This window comes from Symsagittifera roscoffensis, chromosome 1 (assembly GCF_963678635.1).
Source record: "Symsagittifera roscoffensis chromosome 1, txSymRosc1.1, whole genome shotgun sequence".
Classification (NCBI taxonomy): Eukaryota; Metazoa; Xenacoelomorpha; order Acoela; family Convolutidae; genus Symsagittifera; species Symsagittifera roscoffensis.
The window spans coordinates 86,818,234-86,836,102 of NC_087062.1; the positions used below are offsets into that span (position 1 = coordinate 86,818,234).

At 34.5% G+C, this 17,869-nt stretch overlaps 1 protein-coding gene across 1 annotated transcript in view; it reads right to left on the minus strand.

The window, feature by feature from the left end:
* Nucleotides 1-14,360: 14,360 nt before the first annotated feature.
* Nucleotides 14,361-17,869, minus strand: part of LOC134851537 (chromatin-remodeling complex ATPase chain Iswi-like) — a 29,998-nt gene continuing 26,489 nt past the window's right edge. The window contains exons 9-10 of the mRNA XM_063867670.1: nt 16,559-17,559; nt 14,361-15,142 (exon numbers count right to left, since the gene is read on the minus strand). Coding sequence (XP_063723740.1) covers nt 14,722-15,142; nt 16,559-17,559 — 1,422 coding nt within the window. The 3' untranslated portion in view covers nt 14,361-14,721. The remainder of the gene's footprint in view (nt 15,143-16,558; nt 17,560-17,869) is intronic.

Below are 17,869 nucleotides of genomic sequence, written 5' to 3' on the forward strand. Positions count from 1 at the left end.
TCTGCACTTGGACCATTCTGCTTATTGCTCCGCCTCCATGAACAACTTTCTGTTCACAATAGTTGGTTTATAGCCAAATTTCTATGTATTATGACACTTAATTTTTTTTTCAAAAATGAATTTCAAATGGGAGATGGATAAAAACCTGAGATTGTCATCGGGACCTGTTATCATGAGAATAATGATAGAGTGATCGATTTATGGTGGAGAGTCTGCAATTATTCAAAAAGGTTCAAAACCCGATTACAGTCCTATTCGCCGAAAGTTTTGAATCAATAACCGAATGTGTTTCCATAAACAGTTCTTGCTTCTAAGCTGACAAGTACGCTCGCAACACTTATTAGCCCGACTGCTTATCCGCTGATTTTGTAATTGGAAAACATTAATCTCAATACAATGGGTTGATTGTTCCGACCATTTGAGAAATGGGGAGGAACCTTGTATTTAGTTGTTTTCTTTTTAAAATGTTTTGCCACTCAAAATCAAGTACCACAAATAATCATTAAAATCATTATCGAGCAATATTTCAAATGGAAAACCTTTCAGTCGTAATTTGAACGACTTTTAAAAAATTTCATTAGACATTGGAAAAAGCTGGTTTGAAATTTACGATTTTTGGTTCATTTTCGAGCGAATAAAGCGCGCAAGCAGGCTTACAATAGCTTATTCCTACTTAATTTAGGTTTCACACAAATAAAACATTTTATGGAAATTTTTAGCGCCATTTCATGATTCAAAAACTTCAAAAAATTTGAACTTTTTCTGCAAAATTTGAGAAAAAAATTCTTTGTACAATCTGTTGTACAATTTATTTATATTACTATGACTGTCAAATATGTCTGAATTATATTTATACGTCAGATCTTTTTATCACACCACGCAGAGAAAACTACACTAATAAGAAGAAGAAAAAATTTTTGTACTTTTTTAAAGACTATGGATGGAACACTCTGTGCTACTTGCTTAGTAACTGACCATCTTTCTTTCTTTTTTGCTTTTTGAAGCTGTTGCCATTTTTTTGAGAATTTTGCTTATAACTGAACTTTGGTTGGCTCATATTAAATTTTAACCATTCAGTCCCCCATTTTCTTTCAAACTTTCCCATTGTTTTTTAATGATTTTGAAAGTTGGTGTTTTACTTACGCCAAAGTCCTGCAATTTGATGCCATATAACATCAATGAACCATGAGCACTCGCCGACAAAGTGTCCCAAACAGACAGATACTTTAAGATGAATGCACTAGACGAATGAGGTAGATCGTCCACAACACGAAAACACAGAATATTTCCAACAACACCAAGTAGAGAAATAACTCCTCCTAATACACGCCCACCGCTCAAAATGAAACCTACAAACATGTTTCCGTCGACTGACAACGTTGACCTTTTTAAGCGCACCTTAAAGTTTATCATATTTTTCTGAGTTTTTTCAATTAAGCTATACTTCTATACTTCTCCTTTCTTAAGTTTAAAAGACATAAAACTCTTGTAAATTTAAAGAGCTTATAGGTTTTTGCAGGATATAAAGTTAACATCAAAATTAGTTCGACATTGGAACCTTTTTAACTAATTTTGGATTGCAACGGATGTAGTAGCGTCGTTGAAAGCTAAAAAGCAATTTCGTCTGTCTGGAAATTTTTCGATAATATCATAAACTTAACTGCAATGATTCATTGTCGAATGGGTCTGATATACTTTGCAGTAAACCAATTAAAAGTACAAAGATATGATGTTTGGAAGCACGATAATATAACAAAGAACTTTTTCAAATCTGATGGCACCTATCAAGATTTTTGTGAGCAAAATCGAAAAATTATTTTTATTCCATTCTATAAGTAAGCAAGGATCTATCTTTTTATTCCCCATTTTGGTACCTAGTAGCGAGTTGTCACTCCTATACTGAAGTAATTCAACGACTAAGATAATGCTTGTTTTGCACGTAGTAACGAATCTCGCGCTTTTGTAAAAGAGGAGGGGATAGTTAGAAATGTGTAGAAAGATATATTTAGCAAAATCTGGGGGAATAAAAAAATGATCAATGGTTAATTGATGATTTGACGGTGGAGATCATGTTGGTGTTTTTGTCATAAAAGTCTCGTGGTCATAAATTAACTGATTTGGGTTAGATTTGAATCGTGTAAAACCATTAGTAAATAAAGGTATCGATGAGCCTACGAATTGTTGCGAACAGATTGTAGCGGATATTTTTCTAGTGCTGGCATCTGGTGTTTGGTAAAACATAGCAGCCAATGGGTTGAAAACTTAGAGAAACCTGTTTACAAACATAGCTACATTGTGTTTACTGTTCCTACTTTTGAAGAAAGTGAGGAAACATTTTTGCTCGGGGAGTTTTTTTTCGCAGACAAATTTCGACTTTTTAACTAGCAATTTGTGACGACATTTTATAAAATCATCATGACGACAAATTGAAAAAGATATTTCACCTGTGATCATTTCTCGTAAAATTAAGGGGCATTAAAAACTGCCAATTGAACCAATTCGGGACAATTAGGGTGCAACACATTTTGTGCTATTAACGCGCAAGCGGAGAATTGAACCGTTTTAAAAAATGTTCCAAGCTTCGCGGCGATAACAGGCTCTAATAATTTTCGTATAGAAACCTACCTTCTGTTGGCAAGCTCGCCACACGTTGGTGCGACAACGGCAGTCACTATTTTGTTGTGTATTTTGTGTGAGCAAAAAATAATTTTGGCCTACCGACTTTGAAAACCATCAAGGATAGCTGCTTGCTGTGCAAGTAGCACAAATGTTCCCACCACATTCTAAGAATTTTTTTTGCTTTTTTCTATGTTAGTGTATTTTATATAAGTCGTGTGATGATACAAGTATATGAACGCGTAGAAATGTAGTCAATTAGGCAAAGACTACTCCAATTCTTGTCAAAAGACGAATAAAATTTTTTAAACATTCGAAAAAAATTAATTTTTTTTTCAAATTTTTGCACTTAAAATTAGAAATATTTTTTAAAAGTTTTTTTGCGAGAGAAGAACTAAATGGAGCCTCAAAGCAAGTTTTCCTTTTATCAAAAAGAATTTTTTTAGCCGAAATTGCTAATTTTCATACATACCAAAGGTTACTCAATCGCTTTAAGCTCGAAAAAAATTATGATATATCACTCGAACTTCTCCGATTATGATTTGTCCCTGTCCTGATGTTGCGTGGACAACAAAAAGTTGAAAAAGAAAAAAACTAAAATACGCCCGAATACAAAGTTCTTCCCTATTTTCAATGGTCGGAACAATTATCACTGTTTTGTATCCGACGTATTTTGTTCCGATCTATTGTTCCGACTTATTTTCAGTGGTCGGAACAACTATCACTGTTTTGTATCCGACCTATTTTGTTCCGACCTATTGTTCCGACCTATTTTCAATGGTCGGAACAATTATCACTGTTTTGTATCGGACTGTTTTTTTTGCTCGTTTTCATACATTACCGCACTGTTTTGCTTTGGGCTATTTTGTATTGCACTGTTTTGTACAATCACATCCAACTTAAATTGAAGCATGATATCTGGTCTATTCAAAACTTTGCAAATTTTTTACTTTGCGCTTTACTTAGCGTGTGGGCGGATGATTTGGAATTTTTTCATTTTTTTTGTTCAATCATTTTTTAAAGCAAATACTGCCCCCATGGACTTTAAAACGAAGTCGGAACATTCAGAGCTTTGCCCCGATACCAGCAGTTTTGTTGGCCTTTCATCAATGCATGAGCTAGATTCTCCAGCCGAATTTATCGATAAGTTTTTTTATTTTGGTTCTGTGGGTTAAGCTGAGCGCTGTGGGTGAGGCCGATATGCCTTAGCATGCTCAAGAGTTCTGATTTTTGGCTGAAGACGTTTTAACGGTGCGTGTATGGTTGTGACAAGTAATACTCAGTTTTAAATCTTTAGTTAATGACTTTCACGTTTCCTTTTGTCTGTATTAAAATTGTCAATATGCAAGTTTTAAGGTCATAGTTATTGAGTTTTTCATCCTTGGTTTTAATTAGTGTTCGGGTCTTTTTATGTGTGGATTCTCCTCTGGTTCTTTGAATACTAAGACTGGGTTGGGATTCCTATGAGAGCAAGCAAATCGCCACACAAGCAAACCACGAATATCACTTAAGTGATATTCGTGGTTTGATTTTGTTGTGTGTAGATTTGTTAGCTTGCATTTTTGAAATAGCTTGTTACAGTCCACTCGGAGACCAACTATTAAGCAGACCAACTTTTTAGCAAAAAGTAAAAAAAAGTCTTTTAGCAGACCAACGTAACAAAACTGACGCATAATTGATTGACAGACGTCAAAAGATGCTCAGTCATGGGTAAGGTCAAGCTTCTCTATATAAGGTAAATATTTGACAATTTGTCAACATAACTAATAACTTAAAAAAAAATTAGTACAAATTAGCGGCAGTGCACAGATTTACTTGCAAAATAACATGTAACATGACAGTTGCCAATGCCGCGTTTAATATTAGTATTCTGACTTGCTTATTGTTTTGAGTCTGCTAAACATCGGTCTGCTAAAAACCGGTCTTCTCAAAAATCTAGCACCAGCCGTCGAATCAATCTGGTCAAAAATGCAGTTTGAAAAAGATGTTTTGCTGATTTAAGCTATTCGAATTAGAAAATGGAAGTAAAGCCTATGAAAATATTAAATTGTTATGTGAGTCTACTGTGAAGCTATTTTTTGTTCCATTTTATAGAGAAAAAGAGATAAATAAAGACTTTTTGGCTACCTTCGCTTTCCTCCCTCTGATTCGAATTTCAAAACAATAGTTTTTATAGTTTTTATTGTTCCGACTTTCGAAAACTAGAGGAACATGCATGCTCGGGTAGCTTTTTTTCAGAACTCCTAAAAAACTCGGTCACTCGGGAAATCGATCTTATGATCTGCAAGGGGCCAGCTCAGTTTGCACACCACTGCAATATCATACCATGCGGATGACTTAAACTGCTTCTTTTATTATCCCGCACTACAAAATCATTCCAAAGTGAATTGAAGCAGCTAATTGGTTTTATTAACTCCATAAACTGTTGTGCTCAAGCTTAAAAACTACATGCCATTTTTTGATTATTTTTCTTGGTTGGATAATGTTGCTTCACCCTTCAGCAATGAGCACGGATCTTGGGGGCCTCAAACATCCGATCTTCCGATTGAGAGCGGAGACGTAACCACTTCGTTAAAGCGACTCAAAACTTATGGGTTACTATAGACGCTACTTTGCGACTCAAAGTTATTTGGCTGTGAGAAAGGATGTCAATAAGGCTACTTGCAGCTTACATGCTATTTTTACAAAAGGATGCCAGTTAAACTAATGGCACCGTTAAACTCTTTATTCATGAAAAAGAGTATCAATTCAACTCAATTTTTCTAGTGAGAAAAGACACACAAAAAACTACTTGCAAGATGAGACTCCAATAAAACCCCAAAGAACTTTGAGTAGGATTTACATTCATGGCAAATTTTTCCGAATGGCCTTGTATATCGAATCCATCACCATTTAATGCATGAGTGTTTGGTTTCAGTGCATCAGCTAGTTACGGGAGTTCTAGATTTTTGTCAATTTTATTATTCAATTTAAGTTTTTTGCAGGTGTTCAACCTGGCCGGAAACCAGGCACTGAGGACCTCGTTGCAACTAAAGACATTCTAAAGAGTTCGAAAATTTTAGTACTCGAATTAACAGATTTTTGATTGAATGTAGGTTGCTTAGTGAAACTTTAATATTTTTGAAGCACTGAATTCAAGTTGAAACAGTTGGATTTATCAAAATTTTCATAAGTTTTTGATTTTTTAAGTTGAGAGATTGGAAAATTTAAGGTGCGCTTTACTTTCAGTTTTTCCAAAATTGCGACTCCAATAGCTTGCTAGTTTAAATTTAATTGAGACCAACGAAGTGATCGTACTGTACTGAGGAAAACTAACGAAAGCAAACTTGAATGAAAGTAAAAGCTTATAAATATATCACAAATTGCTAACGGCGGAATTAGACAAGAATTTGAACAAAATCAAAATGAAGAACGTCAAACCATAGTAACCAAATATCATTATGATAGAAACATTAATCTTAGCATGGTTTTTCAAGCCGTTAAGAGCAAAGCAAATCAATTTAAAAATGAAACAAAATAAAAACCTAGAATTTGCAAAAAACGGATAAAATGGACTGTTTGATTTTAATTTTTGACGTTTATCGACTTAGAGGATTGATAGAAAATCTCGAGCTCGTGTTTTGAAATCAATCTCTTTTAAATAAAAGATAGAAAGAATTTAGGTTCAATATTAAAGCTTCTTTCGTCAGCGGAGATATATAGTTACGTATGAAAATTAAATGAGATTGTACTTTGAAATGTTTTAAAAATAAATTTATCAGCAGCGAAACCTCAAACCTGACATTAAAAATTTGCGTTGTTAATCTTCTTAAAAGCGTCCGCTAAAACATTTTAAATTGAACTGTCGCCATTGTTTCTACATCATTGAAGGGTTTCAAAAAATTAATTGGGGTAAAAACTTTAATTTCAATATTTTGATTGAAAAAAAACTTGAGCATCATGTTGTCTGCTTGACAATCAAAGACTAGCAAACAGAGTGATCCGCGTCACTTGCCACCCAAATCATCAAGCCAAAAAGTCATTAGAAATTTTGGAGCCAGTCAAGTCGTAGAGTAAAAAAGTAAGCCTTATATGGAAACATTTGAATAAATTTGAATTTAAATATATTTTGAAAATTTTATTTAGTTTTTGTAAAATTCAACCAATCAGATTCAAGCAGTACAATTTGATTTTCAAAAAATCAAAAACACCAGATTTGGTCCGTAAAAGAGTGCAGAGTCAATGTCAAAAAACTAGATAGCTCACTTCAACGTACTAAGGTCTTCGTTAAGAATTTTAATAGTTTTTGTCGATTTTGCTTTCAAAAGTTCAGCAAACTAGCATGAGTCGGACTAGCATTGATTAATGTACCCTTGAAGTTTTCAGTTGATCTCAACTAATGGTGTTAATGTCTGACGTTTTGTGTTCTGCCCATCCAAATTTGGCAAAGAAAATAAATTGGGGCTTTTTAAATTTGCTTCACTCAAAATCAGGTACTATAAATGAAAGATAAATCGTTCACAGCCGTGATTCGATTGATAATTTGACTAATGAAAACTTAGATTAGTAAAATGGGTTAAACGTTAATGTGGAACGCATTTGGACTTTGTTTTGGATTTTTTTGCGAAAAAAATTAAACCCAGATAAAAAAAATAAAAAAATGAGGCTTTTTTAGTCGATATTGTTCAGTTTGGCCTCCTATCTGAAATCAATTTTGAGCATTTGGAAACAAATTCAATCTCTTATACTAAAAATCTAGGTCTCTTTTCTTCAGTGTAGGGGGAGGGGGGAGGAGGTTAGGGTATCAGCAGAAAGACCCCGAAAAAGTGCGACTCATGTTAAAAAAAGCATCGCACTTAAAAAAAATGATCAAATCAAAACTAGATACAACCATTAGGTATTACTGATACGTAATTGAGTTCAAAGAAAAAATAATGTATTATGCTTTTTTAATGATTGTCTTCTGCAAGCTCGTCGAGGACATAAATATGCTATTTCGACAAACGTTTTCATGACGCAAAAATTATCAATTTTTGTTCGACTTGGGTTTGCTTAACAAAATTGAAATAAAAAACTTTCGAGCCTTTTGTAGCGATAAACTTAATCATAATTGATCCAGCGTATTTTTGTCCTCGACGAGCTGGTATTCTAGTGTTGTTAATTAAACGGTTGCCGTAACGTCAATGGTAAAAACCTTACAGGACAGCTTTATCTGAAACTTAAACTTGCGAGAAAAGCTTTGTGATAATTATGTTTTTGGAACGAATCCATATAAATAAAGAAAGCTTGTAAAATAATTGAAAAGTCCATTTGCAATTTTTAAGGTATCAATCAGTTCAAATACTTTTGAATATTTTTGATAAACTAACCTCTATGACATCTTGTCGAAAAAAAAACGTTTCTTTACTTTATATAAAACATAGCAAGGCCTGAAACTTTGTATTCTGTTCACCTAAACTTGGCAAAAAACTGCTAAAGGATGATTTTAAAAAAAAATTCACGCGCAAATTCAGGTACCAGAAACAAAATTGAATTGTTCAAAGTCACGATTGGATCGATATTCAGATTGTAAAGAAACCGAAAAAAGAAACTAACTTTTTTTTTGAAAAATTTCAATTTCCGAAATTCAAAAAAATATAGATATGACTTGAGCTCTTTGAAAACTTTTTAATTGGCACTTTTTGACTAAATCAACTCAACCCGAGAAAACTGGATCAATATATTAAATTTGAATCCGCTGAAAAATAAAATTAAATTCAATTTTTGAAACAAGAAAACGATCACGTGTTTTTTCCGCCATTTCAGTTTTCATCGTTGGAGAAGGCATTTTGCCTACTTTGCATACTTACTATGTTCATCGACTCTTGTAAAATTTTATCAGTATCGCAGTATCGAAAAAAAAAACCGGTGAAAAGTTTTTGCCTTTCAGACACAGTTCGAGCGAGTAAGAGCTATAATAGGAAAAACTTTTTTCAGCCGTGGAAAACTCAGTTTCACTCCATTAGAACTGAAGTTGGAACTTGCGCTAAAACTGGAACCACAATTGGAACGCAGGCAAGACAGGAATAGAAAGTAAAAACAAGGGTAAAAAATTCGAAAAACTGTTTTACACAAACTTAGAAAAATTTTCGGATAAATTTATGTCAAGGATATATTTTTCCTTTTCGAGAGAAATGAAACAAACAAATAGTATGAAAAAAGTGCTGAAAATTAAAGGGTCTCCGCCCAAACATTAATTTTTCGATGAGCCACTAAAACAACTTCAATTTTTCCCATACAGGGACAATTTTCTGTTTTTCGGCCACGAATAATTCCTTGGGGTTAAAACTTCTTAGTTTGCTGCCAAATTTGCATGAATTTTGATGCGCATCATCAGCTTCGTAGACCACATTTGTAGCGCTATAGGATGGAAAATTTCCTCGTCTTGGACATAACTGTTCAAAAGATTTGTATACGAATTAGTGTAGTAAAAAGTTTTTCTCAAGTTTCCTGGTATTTTCTATTCAAGTTAAGTACAGTTAAGGCAATAAAAATAAGAAAAAAGATATCTAAAAGAATATTGGAAACGTGTAAATAAAACTATATCTACACTCACAAAAAAATTTGAAACAAACAATTGTTTATTTAAAAAAAAAATTCCAACTTTCAAATCTAGGAGAAACTAACACTTCAAAGTCTTTTCAAGAAAATTTTATGATTGACGCATTTTTCAGAAAACTAGCCCGATAGGAGAAAACAGGATCATCAAGTAAGCTATATATTCCGCTGAGAAATCATTCGCGGTGGTTAACGCCATTTGCTCTTTCCTATCTAGAGAGCGTTAGTCATTTGGGGAAAAGCCTATGGCAATCTTGTTAGAAGAATAGTTAGAAATTCAATGAATGCCACGAAACAAAAAAATACTGATTTGTTTTTGCAAAATAATCATCTTACAAATTTCCAAAAACTATATGGTGCCTCAAAGGATATAGAAGTTGAAGAACAGTTATTGATTGAACCTTTTTTTTGATTAAATTAACCAAAACTGAGGAGTAACGAAATGTGGATTAATGTTTAAACGTAGCTGGAAAATTTAATAATTGAAATCCATTTTCTAAATTAGAATTTGATCCAATTTTTCATGACCTCAGCGCTTTTGCTGTTAACTAGTTGAGTTTACATTTCTTTTAACAAACGAAATTAACTGACCTTTAGATCAAACATCAAAACACGAAAAACAAAACTTGAGCGTGAATAAATTTCATGAAAAAAATCATAACGACCTTTATAAGATACTTTACTACGTTTATTGATTCTTGAAAACGTATACACCTGGCATCGAACCATTTCTGGCACAATGAGTGCATGCAGCAATGCACGTTAATTCCGCGGAAATATATCTCATGCTTTTTGAAATCTCAAAAACGAAACCTAGCCATAGCAATGAGCGGTTTCTCTTGGAAAAAAACGATCTCAAGATAAATAAAAACATAATCTATTTCAAGGTCAAAAACTACAAGTTTGAAATTTAAAAGGACAAAATTACCTAGATGGCACCATACATGAATGCACTTTGGTGTATGAGTATGAATGCACTTCTTTTGTAATTAGAGCCTCAATACTTATACAAGAGTCTGAATTCATCGACTCTTAAAAAGCCTTCTCAGTATTGCAGCAGCGGTAAAAAAAGTTTCGAACGAGTAGGAGTTATAAACGGAGAAAATTTTTAAGCCGTGAAATATTCAAATTTACTTCATTAGATCTTAACTGGATCTTCGTGCAGCGCTTTCCTCCGCAATGGAAAGTTAAAACAAAGGTAAACAATTCGCAAAACTGTTTGACGCAAAATTTGTGAAGTTTCTAGATAAGTTATTTTAAGGGATATATATTTCCTTTTCGATAGAAACAAATCAAATTAGTATGTAAAAGCGGCTAGAAAACTAAAAGGGTTTCAATCCAAACCGTTTATTTTGGATGTGCCACTAATATGAGTTCAATTTCCCCCTGCAGGGTTAAATTTCCAATTTGGGGCCAGAAATGTTTTCTTGGAGTTGAATTTTTCTAGTTTGCAAGCCACTCCAAAATGTTGGGGTATTGAATTGTATTTCGTTGCATAATTTTGGATGCGCATCAAAATTTTGTGGCTTAAATAAGTCGCGCTATATGCGAATAATTGAATCTGTTCGAGATTCCTATACAAATTAGTGTATTATTTTTTTGTTAAAGCTTTCTGGTAGTTTTTATACAAAGGGCAATATAATTAAATAGAAAGATATACAGTAGGGAGTCAAAAAATAAAACATATAGACACAAAAAAAAATAACAAAAAGTTGTTATTTTTTTAAAGTTTTTTCAACTTCTGAATTTCGGCGAAACCACTTCAAAGTTTTTTGAACAACTTTTTATGATTGGCGCATTTTTCGGAAAACTGGCCCAATAAAAAAAAACTGGGTTGACAAGTAAATTTATTTTATTCCGCTGGAAAATCGAAGTCATTCGTGTTTTTCAAGCAATTCGATTTTTCCTACTGTAAGAGCGTTAGTTTCCTTGCATTCAACAAATTAATTTGAATTGAACTAAAAAAAATCCATTTAAAGTCAAATCTAAAAACTTCAAATTTCAACATAAACAAACTTAGAGAGAGACCTTCTGGAAAAACACAACCTCAATAAACGATATCTCACTTTATCTGAGCTATCACTTGAAAATGCACGAATGAGTAATGATTTATAGCTCAAGTAACGGTAAAACATAGGAAAATAAATTTGTGGGTAAGGTTTTATGGAAATCTTGTCAGTATTTACCTAATTTAATCTGAGAAACGAAAATACTCAGACCAGTTTTTCTCGAGACTGGGATAACTTTCGAAAAAATTTCAAGAACCCGTATTACGGCTGAAAGGGGTTCAACATGATACGACAGTTGATCATCTTCAACTTTTGTTTTGAGGTAGTCAAAATTGGCAGAAAAAAACCAGACCATTCGACATAGTTCTTTTCAATCACGAAGAGGGTAGTCGGATAAACGTGTCATAACGGTAATTGATTAAGAACATGGTAAAACAATTCTGCACCCACTTTGCCCCGTTGATACTATAGGTTGTATTCATTCAAGAAAAAGGTTGTATTCCAGCATTAACCAAAAAAATCCCGAAAAAAATTAACATGAACAAAAGGTTGATGAAAAAACACGACCCGAAAATCAGGATTAACAGCACATTGAACAGATAAAGAAAGTTTCCCAAAAATTTAAAGAAGAAACAGAGCCAACAGACAGTTAGCAGAGATCCATTCAAAATAAAATAAATGGCCTCAAAGTCTTTAGAATTTCAGGAACAATTAATGATTGACACTTTTTTTTGATTAATTAACCAATTGAGAAACAAGGATTAATGAGTAAACTTTTTATTCCGCAAGCAAATTTCACACAGAGGCGAAGCTGAGCTACTAAATTGTCACTAAATTATCAAGCTACTAAATTGTCAGTGAGATGGAAATATTTAAGAGAAAAAAAAATAGAATTACCAAAAGTTCGATCACAGAAAAACAGACGACAAACACAACAACTAGCAATAAGCACACTTTTTGTATTTCCCGAGCGTTCACTAAGCCAGCAACACGTGGATAGACGCCAATAGATCCGAAAACCAAAAATGCTGAAGGAAATGGTTGTCATAAAGAAAAGAAAAGTCAACATTTTTTTTGAAATACGAAAAATTCAATCTCTGAAAAACAGAGAGAAAACTAGCCACTAAAATAAAACAAAATTTAAGTATTTTTTAAGCGTTCACTAAGTTGATAAGTCGTAGTTAGAAGCCAATCAATCCAAAAAAAATGTCACGGGAAATTGTTCTCATAAAAAAATTCTGAGCGATTAAAAAGTTTGAACTTCTAAGCTTTATACAACAAGCCAAGCAAATTTATTTTAAACATGAATAATCACTTCTTATCCTTATGCCGATGCAAAATAAGCTCACTAAGCGGACAAAACAAGAGCCGAAATCATTTAAAAATGACAAAACGATCTCGAAACAGAAACCTAGTCATAGCGATGGGCGGCTTCTCTTGGAAAAATGATCTCGAGATGAAAAAATAAATGCCTGGGTAAGTAGATAACATTTTGTTGATATTATCTTTTTCAAGCTGAAAAACTTCAAGTTTAAATTTGAGAATGAAAAAATTAATTAGATAGCACCACCAAATTTGTTCACAGATAAAACATTATATACAAACAGCCCATTTATACCTAATTAATTAAGCCGAGCAGTTTAAAGTTCTTTTTGAGTCTATATTCAAACTTTCGCTCCAGACCCGTGATGACAAATTCTAAAAGCTGATCAGAGATGAACTATCTGCTCCATTCGCGGTAGTTTCAGATGACAGGTAAGGATGCTTTTGCAAGATGAAATTATATTTGATAATTGAGTGATCTGCTATTAGACTCTTGAACAACACCACTTTGTTATGAACAGCTTCACTCTCTATTCTCTGCACGGCCAATTCGTCGGTGTCAGTAATCGATATTCTATAACACGTTCCTGGATGCTGGAGGTATAAAAACTTTGACTGTAGTTTGCTATCCAACAATTTGTGATATTTTTCAACTTCGGCGGCATCATTCCGTCTTATAAGCCCGACTAGATTTAAAGGCGTTGGGTTGGTTTCGTCCAAACTCTTGATATCTGTTATAAATTGCGCCAATGTTGCCATGCTAGCTCGTGGAACTAAATCACCGTTATTTACAAATATATGTACACTATCCAGAACATTTTTTGCCAGCTGTTCCGATGATTTATAGACAGGAGGCGGAGCCAACGCTACGCATTTTACATCCCTGTCCTTTAAAATCCCACTCCAAAAGGTGTCAAGGTAAAACCTCAAAGTCATCAAAACTGCGGTGCCTCCGCCTAAAGAGTGACCTGTCAGAACCACTCCATATTGCGGGTACTTTTCTAATGCTTTCATGAAGCCACCTTTAAAGTTTTTTTCCATAGCCAACACTGCGGCTATAATACCACTATGCGCGATTCCGTCACAGAAGGGTTCATCATCACAAAGCATATCGGTAACTGCGTCCTCGATTGAAAAGGTGCCTCGAATACAAATCACAAATTTCTTCAAAGTATGATCAACTGTGAGAGTGAATTTAGGCAAGTTTATATCGATTGATTCGCTCAAAACTTCGCCCGGTTGCCGAGTCAAAAACCCGTGAGCTACAATATCGGTTGGAAGACAACCGTAAACTTCTTTGATCCTCGAAATTGCCAGTGGCATACTTTGGTTCAGCTCCGGCCAGATGTCATACACCTTTGAAGAGTAGCTCGCACATTGACGCACTAGTTCAATCGGCATACTTTCCGGAAGGTCGAAAGTTGCGTACGAACTTTTGCGCCATTCCACGATTTCGTACAATTCGTGGCATTTCCACAAGAGAGTGGCACAAAGAGGCAACGAGGTCTTGAATTCTTGATTGGCTTCCTTCTCTGTTTTCTCAGAGTTCAAAACTTTGACTGCTAGTTGATAGATTTTCTGACAAGAAAACACAAGATTTTTCGTTTCTGAGGGCACAGAATCAAGAATATTAAGACCCCAGTCCTTAACAAACTTCATAGCAAAATCCATACTAATAAAAACTACATAACTGTATCTGAATCAAAACAAAAACTTGCGTAAGTAACAAAAGAAAGGCAATTCAAACTTCGACTCAAATGTTCACTTTAACAGAAGAAAAACGGCGTAGAAATTAAATTAGTAAGAACAAAAATATGAATTCGATTATTCATCACATCGGAAACATTGATAGGCATTACAAAAGTAAAGTTTTCGCAAAACAACACTAATTTTCGATGCACTAGAAAAAAATCTTCATTTATCGAAAACTTATTTGATCGCAAATCGGATTTCTTTAACAGAATATCCATCATCTTAACAAGCTACTTCTATTGTTCAGCAAATGGGAATATTCGCTGAAAAAATTTGCCTAGCAACGAAACTCCTCCTTGCACTTGAGGGGGAAATCAATAAAGAGATCCTTTAAATCCTAAAGATCAAGATATTACAAACCTTTTATACGTTTTACTCAGAGACAGAAAACAATTTATAGTCACTTCAAAAAGTTCATGCATTTCGGCGAGGTAGAAATTCAAAATCACTTCTTCTTTTTCGCAGCTGAAGCAGCACCTGCACCATTCGGTGCCCTTGTTCTCTTTTTAGTATCGACACCACCATTTCTCACCTTATTCTCATTTTCAATCTCTCTCTCCACCATATTAATCAAAGTGTTGCATCGTTTCTGAAGTTCAGCTGAATTTCTCGACTTCAAAAACCAGTTGAATCTGAACTGGGGCGCATTTCTGATTGCTGTTCTCAATTCATCGTAGGCGGATTCCTTGTCAAAACCGAGTTTGTAAAGCATGCAGAGGAGAAAGCGGTCTTCTTCTTCGTTATACTGTTTGCCCTTGGCTGCTCCGTAGACTACTTTGAGTTGGTAGAACGGGAACTTGTACTTGTTCATTTTGGTGTCGAGTGCTTTTTTGACCGATTCTTTCCTCTGAATTTTAGCCTCGCCTCTGAAATAAATCATTTATTAGCTATAAAATCTATCTGCATGAAAATGACAGTGCAGAATTTGCTACAGTGGACAGAAACGCATTCAGATCTTGTTCTCAAGAATGTACACATAGTAACAAAAATTAAATAAATAGTCAGAACTTAAATATTAAACAGAAGGTTGAAGATAATGTAACAGAACAAGGAAACCGAAAAAAAAACAATTGATAGAAATTTTTGAACATATTTAAACTTTCTTTCGAGTTGTGAAAACTATACCAGATTAAAGCAATTTGAATTTCAAAAATGGCTTATCACTGACACTTTTTTATTAACCCATATTGACATAATTACTCCAAATCAAACAGAGGCAAAGCTGCGATTCGCAAACCCAAGGGACAAAAACAGCTTTTTGAAGTGAAATTAAAAATTAGAAAAAAGCCTCTAATCAGAAGAAAATTGCTGTGACAGATTCGAAACTGTAACATAGAGACCAGAAGTCTCACGATCTCGCATCTTCGCCACGGCCCGTTGAAAATTTTTTAACACTAGCCACCAATGATGCAGTTATAGATACTAATAAACTTCCAATGATAAGCAGCACAAATGGCCCCAAATATTAAAAAATATTCCGTTACTTTCGTTACGATAGTCAGAACAAAAACGAAAGCTTAGGAATCTCACCTTCTTCTCTCTGCGCCACGGACGCTTCACTAACGTCAAACATTAGCCACCAATAAAGCAGAGAACAGATGCTATGAAATTTCCAAAGCTACAGATGTGATTATAGCAAAAGTGCCATCAAATGAGCACTTTTTTCGAGCTAAGTTGGAACAAAAAGCTGCACAGTACCATCACATTGTGCTCCAAAAGTGTTAAAAAACGGATCAGTGGGTGAATTTTATTCCACTAGAAAATCTAAAAATTAAAAACCCCTTTCGAAACTAGAAATCAATCACGTTTTTTGCGCCATTTCTGCTTTCATAATTGGCGCAAACGAACTTGAATTGAACTCGGAAAGGGCATTTATACCTACGTGTAATCATATATACATTAAGAAGTATGATGCACTTCTATAGTTATTGGAGCATTTTAAGATCAATAAAAAACCATCAAGACCTATTTGTCTTTAGTAAGTTCATTGACACGTATAAACTCACTAAAACCATGAAAAAAATCTAAAAAACTTTTTTCAAATTTTTGGAGTGAGCCAGTAACCAGTCTTGAATTGACTCGGGAAATAAAGAGTAATTGAACTTGGTTGTACGGCTCGTTTTAAATCAACAAATTAAAACATATTCAAGAAACCCTCAATCCCAAAAAAAAAATCCAAAATTGATATGTTCTAATAAAACTTATCGAGCTTGAGAAAACTAAACCAATTGGTTTCAAGTGCTTTCACCAATACGCGCAACCACTTACCTTCCCAAATTTACCTTTCAATTTGAGCCATTATTTTGTCGTGGTCTTGCAACTCATCCTTCCTCTCCCAAAACACCTTAGCATAGTCGCTCACTTCCTCCGGCGTCTTTCCCTCTACCTCCTGACAAATATTGGCCAGATCCTTCCGACCATACTTCTCGTTAGCCTTCACAAACTGTTGGAAGTCTCTTTTGAACCAGTTTTTGAATCCTTCATCCAAGTAAAACTGCTTTTCGTGTTCTTCGTCTTCTGTGAGAGGAACAGCGCTGTCTACTTTCTCCTGCTCCTCTTGTTGTTTCATCTCTGCATTCGGCAATGTTGGATTCAGTGGTACTTTGTATCCCAAATTCTTCCGATAAATGTACACTTCCTTGTCTAGGATTTCGAACAATCTTGGAGGGTAAAACTGAAAGTCTTGAAGATGGGGTTGTTTCGGAGGCCTCGGGGCTTTCGGAATGGATTTATCGCCTGTTTGCAGTTGCTGCTTGAAATAGTCCGATACCTGATAGTTGGCTTTGCCTTTTCGCTCTCGCTTTGGTGGCTCAATCCATCTCAAACCTACGTGTTCTTTCTGTTTATCTCTCCAATTCTCGCCCTCAAACAAATAAATAGATCTCGCTTCTCCGTCTTCTGTATTGCTAGCATCAAAATTATCAATCGAAAAATTACGCAATTGCCCGTCAGCTATTTTGGACAACTTTTCGTCGAATTCGGACTGTTTCTTCTCGGAATGTGATAAAATCATATCGATGTCTTCGTCAGTAATTTCGGAATCTTTGCTTTTAAAAATGTGATCTGCCCCGTGCCTAATAATAGTCATCATCTCGTCTTTGTTTAGAGACTTGCTGGCTTCAACAAGTCGGCCTTGTTGGATCACTAGATTGTCTAGCTTTAATTTCATCTGTGCTCGTTCCACAATTCGTTCCTCAACCGTGTTTTCAGTGATGAGTCGGAACACTCTGACTTGTTTAGTTTGGCCAATTCTGTGAGCTCGGTCCATAGCTTGTAAGTCAGCCTTGAAATGAAATGAAGCGTGAACAATTTACAGTACCACTAAAAAGGTACTTACTACAAACGGCTTGAGGTGAAAAGCAAAAAACAGCCAGACTATGGTTGCCAGTAATTTCAAAATTGCTTTTTAGTTATTTTCCGTTTAAGGATGAAATGTTTTACTGGCTTGACATATTCAACTTCAGTCTCCAGAAAAAAAGCTACTGAAGTTTTCAAATACAATTCTCGTTATTCACTATTGAAAGGCCGCCCAATAATAATAATTTAATTGCATTTTTACGACTATAGAACAAATAATTTTCTTTGACCTCTAT